The sequence below is a fragment of the Rattus norvegicus genome, chromosome 18 (assembly GCF_036323735.1).
Source record: "Rattus norvegicus strain BN/NHsdMcwi chromosome 18, GRCr8, whole genome shotgun sequence".
Classification (NCBI taxonomy): Eukaryota; Metazoa; Chordata; class Mammalia; order Rodentia; family Muridae; genus Rattus; species Rattus norvegicus.
The window spans coordinates 75,414,735-75,419,827 of record NC_086036.1 but is presented as its reverse complement, the minus strand read 5'-3'; the positions used below and the strand labels follow the sequence as shown (position 1 = coordinate 75,419,827).

Sequence of the window (5,093 nt, the reverse complement as noted above, 5' to 3'; positions counted from 1 at the left end):
CTCGGTTTTACAAAGCTCCTGTGAACATTTCTGCGATGCTTTCACTGTGGCTACTGCTCTCAGCTAATGCTCATCAGATCCCTAGGTGAAGGACACACTGGACTTCCATAGTTCATTACCAACCTTCCTAATCACAGTGTTGGTATATTCATGCAGACAGAGAGGTGGGCAGACAGACAGACAGGCAGGCAGACAGGCACGTATACTCACATGCACGCATTCCACCTATAAATGCCTGTATACACCAATGACTTCATGTGATGAACTCTTGGTAATTAAATTCTCAGTATAGCCGTTCCTCCATGGTATATATAATTACCATAGGTATTTCTTTTTTTATTGGATATTTTCTGTATTTACATTTCAAATGCTATTCCCTTTCCCTGTTCCCCTCTCCCCCTGTTTCTATGAAGATGCTCCCCTCCCACCCACCCACTTCCACCTCAACACCCTGGCATTCCCCTACACTGGGGAAACAAGCCTTCACAGGATCAAGGGCTTCTCCTCCTATTGATGCAGACAATACCATCCTCTGCTACATATGCGGCTGGAGCCATGGGTTCTTTCATGTGTACTCTTTGGTTGGTTGTTTAGTCCCTGGGAGCTCAGGGGATGGGTCTGGTTGGTTGATAGTGTTGTTCTTCCTATAGGGTTGCAAACCCCTTCAGTTCCTTCAGTCCTTTCCCTAACTCTTTTGAGGTCCCTGTGCTCAGTCTGATGGTTAGCTGCAAGCATCCTCATCTGTATCAGTAATTTAACATTGTCAGTGAAAATCTTGTTCTGGAATCATGGATCTGTGACCTATGCCATATTTGAAAGGTCTTCTATAGTTTCAGGGTCAGATCCAGAGAAAATAAATCTTAAATACTGAAAGAATGATTGAATTCATTCAATTACATTCATTAGGACTAAAATTTAACAGATGATATATCTTTTGATTTTATCCTACCCACAGCACACAACTCTACTAATGCAGCATACATTAGTAAAAATAAGCAAGATTAGTATTAGAATTAGTATTAGAATTACTATTAAAATTAGTATTAGAATCTCATGGCACCTGATGAAATACAGAAATCCCCATGTCTGACTTCGTATCTATGGAATGGAGAAAATTAAATTTAAGATAAGGCCGATGCTGTTCACTGGTAGAAATCTAAGATGAGTTCAGTGTGATCACGCCTTTAGTTCAATTCTAAACTTTTTAAGAGAAGGCATCACATATGACAAACCCTGAAGTAGCTTGAACTTTTCAAGTCTTGCGCTATTCGCCATTTCTCTTTATAGCCCACTTGACTGTTTGCTCACTGCGATCAATAGCTCATTCTTGACTATGTGCTTTGGGAGAAGTGCTTTCCTTTATAATTAGTAATTATCAGTAACTGTCTTCTTCCTACCACTTTTAGTTGTTATGGGGTTATAGTAATAGAGAGAATGCATAGCCCAGGGCCGTAAACAAATTAAAGAAAATTGGCAAAGTGCAAGTGTGGGGAAGGAGATCGGGATAAGGTAATGACATGAGTTTCTAGAAAAGAAGCATAGTTCAGGAAGGCCTCCCAAAGGAAGTGAAGGCTACAGTGAGGACTTTAGAAAGTGCTATGCAAGTGAAATGTGGCCGGGTCTATGTGACAGTAAATAAAGGAGAAGTAGAATTATAAGCAAATTGTGTCTCCCAGGATTCAGGTGGCAGTAACTGTCACATGCCTCAGTGAACACTCATATCTCAGGTTATCTTCAGAGGATAAGTCTGTGATGAATTATTAAGACAAAGTCATTTCTCTAAGAGACAACTCAATGAGGTTTCCTACTGAAGCTTCCTCTCTGTGATGGTTACTATTTACAGAACCTTAATTAGAATTGCAGTTACTATGTAAATATATCCCTGACTTTTGCAGGAGAGCCAGCGCGGAAAGCTATATCGACAGCTCCCGAAGGCTACATGGATCTTGCTAGTGAAGGTCCCAGGGGTGAGTATCTCCAATGTCAGCAGCAAACTTCCGCGTAGTCTTCTGGTTCACGTACCTAGAGGATTTTCAGTGGCTTGAGACGCCAGCTGCAGCTTTTCCAGGCTCTACTTCAGGTTTATCATCCAGATTCCTTCACCTTTCCATCTTTATAGGTGCTTTGCCGCCTGGAAGTCAAGGTTGGTGCCGCCCAAGTGTGTTTCTGTTACAAGGAACTTGAGACCACCTTCTTCCTTAATCTGCAGGATACTAATGGCTCTGGACACCCCGTGAGAGTTTCCTTTTAAGTTACAATGGGGACCAAGAGGAACACAGCCATGTAACATTGCGACAAGACTGCAAAGTTACGCTTTTAGGCATCCTTCCTTTGGAATTTTAAAGTTGATTAGTTGACAAGACTGTTTGGCTTTTTTGACGCTCTAAAGACCACAGTGGTCTTTTCTTCTATTGTCTCTCCTGTAAATGTTTTCCGAGCTCGTGTGAAACTTTTTCTTTCTTAGTCTGTGCAAATGAAGCCCAACTGGTAGCAAGAATATTCAATGATACCTTCGAATATGATTCATGTAAGACGAAAAAAATCAATAATTTTCCAGTTAACCATGAGAAAGTTAGAGACACTGACCCAAAGAAAAATATTAGAAACTCATAGAACCTGGACCCTTGACCTAAGCGAGAGGAAGATGCTCAAGAGAACTGCTTTGCAATAATGCGTGCAAATTTAATGTGGTGGCAGTTTATCCTTTTCTTAATGGGCATATTCATCCAGAATGAGATTTGCAGAGACATTTTTTTTCTGCAGAGAAATTATTTGCATACTGTAGCAATAGGCAGATATATCATATTTCATGGTGGAAAAATTCTTTGTCCAAGAGACACAATCCTAGAGACCATTACATTGTTAGTTTTTTACTTCACCTAGCATTACATTTGAGAGAACAGTATTTGAGGTACTGAGGCTGTAACACCACAATGCATGACTAAGACCCTACTCTTCTGTAGGTTTTGGCAGGTGGTAAGTACTACCACGGGGGCTAGAATTGCTACTTTCCCCAGAAAATAAATCAGAGGTACCCATTCATCCAGACAACCTGTAAAGATAGCTGAGCCATCCCTGCCTTCGTTAGAGCCCACCCATTCTTTTGTTTCCTTCGTATTATTACCTTTGTAGTTCCTAATATGAAAATACAATTCTTAGAATGTCGAACTGTATCTAAATATCTTATAATTTGCCTTTATTTATTTATGTCTCTTCTCCTTGTCCCATAATTACATGAAACATTTTTTTTCCTGAATGTAGCCTACTGATATTATGTTTCATGATATGATCCACGACTGGCCAGTTTCTATACCTAATTGCCAGACAACGGCTGGGTTTCAATCACATGCCAGTCTCATACTCTGGTTTGGCAAAAGTATATATCCCTGCAGAAAAGGATTGGCTGTGTATCACCAACCACATAGAGAATTCGGAGGCATATGTTTTGAGGAAAGGAATCAGGAAGTATTCACTCGTGGCTGGTTTACTCATTTCCTAAATATTTATTGGGTAATGAAGACATGCTAGAAATTTATGGAAGTGTTGTGTTCTATCTCTGACTTAATGTTGCTTATGTGCTTGCTGGTGAAATGTATGTTGTGAGAGCATTTTCTTTGTCTAAGAATGGGTTCTTTAATGCTTTTGCTTGCCCACTTCTTTCTTTAAAGATAGCCAGAGAATTCAATAGAATATTGTGTAATAATTTATAAAAATGTTTCCTAGTCTTTTTGTCCACCTCTGCTTACCATTTTTAAACAAAAGAGCGAACTTTCTGTCTTTATGATGAAGTAAATAAAGGCTCTTCTAGTTCTTAAATTTTTTAAAAATTGGGCAGTGTTTTCCTTTATAATTTAATAAATATTTTCCTTTACAATTTAATAAATGCTTCCTGATGACTGCACATGGGGTAAGGCTGATTGGTAGTTCAGAAAGATCATAGCGATGGTGTTTAACTGACACTGTAGTCTTCCACAGTGAGTGGAATGACTTGTGTGACGTCACTGTCAAACCAGCAAGACCGCATTTATGCACCCATCATTTTCAGGGTTGTTGGTAACTTGGGCACACTTTCCTCAAATCACCTTGCCTCCTTGTGTCACAAGACCCAGTTCTTTCACATTCACTTCTATGACTGTCCCTTTGGTGATCACACCCAGGGTTGTATATAATGGGGAGGAGGGATTCCTTCTCACACCGAGTATAGGCAGGCAAAAGGTAGCTTTCAGCTCAGGGGGTGTGACATGGGCTTTTTTGGAACGTAGATCCATTGGCCCAATGAACCTTTCATATTTAGGTGAACCATCACTAACAAGGCAGACTTTTGTAACCATTCTCTTCCATGCCTTCTTTCTTCTTTTTCCTGTTGGAATAACTTTCAATACTTCTGTTTCTCCTTGGGCACGAACTTTGGGTAGAGGGACCTCCCATTTTCCCGCCTTTTCTTTCCATTTCTGCTTAATCATGTTGGAAAGTACTTTTGCTCTTGACTGCCCCTCTCTGTCCAGCAGGTAGGCAGGGACAGCTCCCTGTGGAGTATTCTCAGCATCCTTCTGCTTGGTGTTTCTCTTTTCATGTGTCTTAATGGTCTTTTTCATTTGTATTTTCTCATCATGGCACTGTTTATGGTAGAGCTTAGCCTTCAGGCCAATCTTTTTTTTTTTTTTTTTTTTTTTTTGCTTTCTTTGAACGTTCATGGGCCTCCCAACCTTCTTTCTTTCTCTTTTTTTCATGGTAGTCCAAACGATATCCATATCGTTTGCAGTGCAATCCAATATATTCATTTTGTGGCCTGATGACAGCCGTGGAGCAGCCGTCCACGACCTCCCGGGTTCCAAAAACTTCTTAATTCCTGGTATCACTGGCCCACGAGCCTGTTTCACTCCTCTTCTAGTTCTTATGTCAAACAGACAATGGTGTATAGAACCAGGGACTTGGCTTGTGCATTAGATGAACTACCTCTACAGACCAATGTAAGTGTATGTTGTATGTATGCATGTATGTACGTATACATGCATGTATGTATGTATGTGTGTATGTATGTATGCATCTTTGATGTCACTGGATCCTATTACGTGAATGGTCATTTGCATTTC

General features: G+C 40.2%; 1 protein-coding gene across 1 annotated transcript; it reads right to left on the bottom strand.

Moving 5' to 3' along the window:
- Positions 1-4,073: 4,073 nt before the first annotated feature.
- On the bottom strand, positions 4,074-4,781 carry Nsa2l1 (NSA2 ribosome biogenesis factor like 1). The gene has a single exon (XM_039097357.2). The coding sequence runs from the start codon at positions 4,779-4,781 to the stop codon at positions 4,074-4,076; it is 708 nt and encodes a 235-aa protein (XP_038953285.2).
- Between the last annotated feature and the right edge of the window lie 312 nt (positions 4,782-5,093).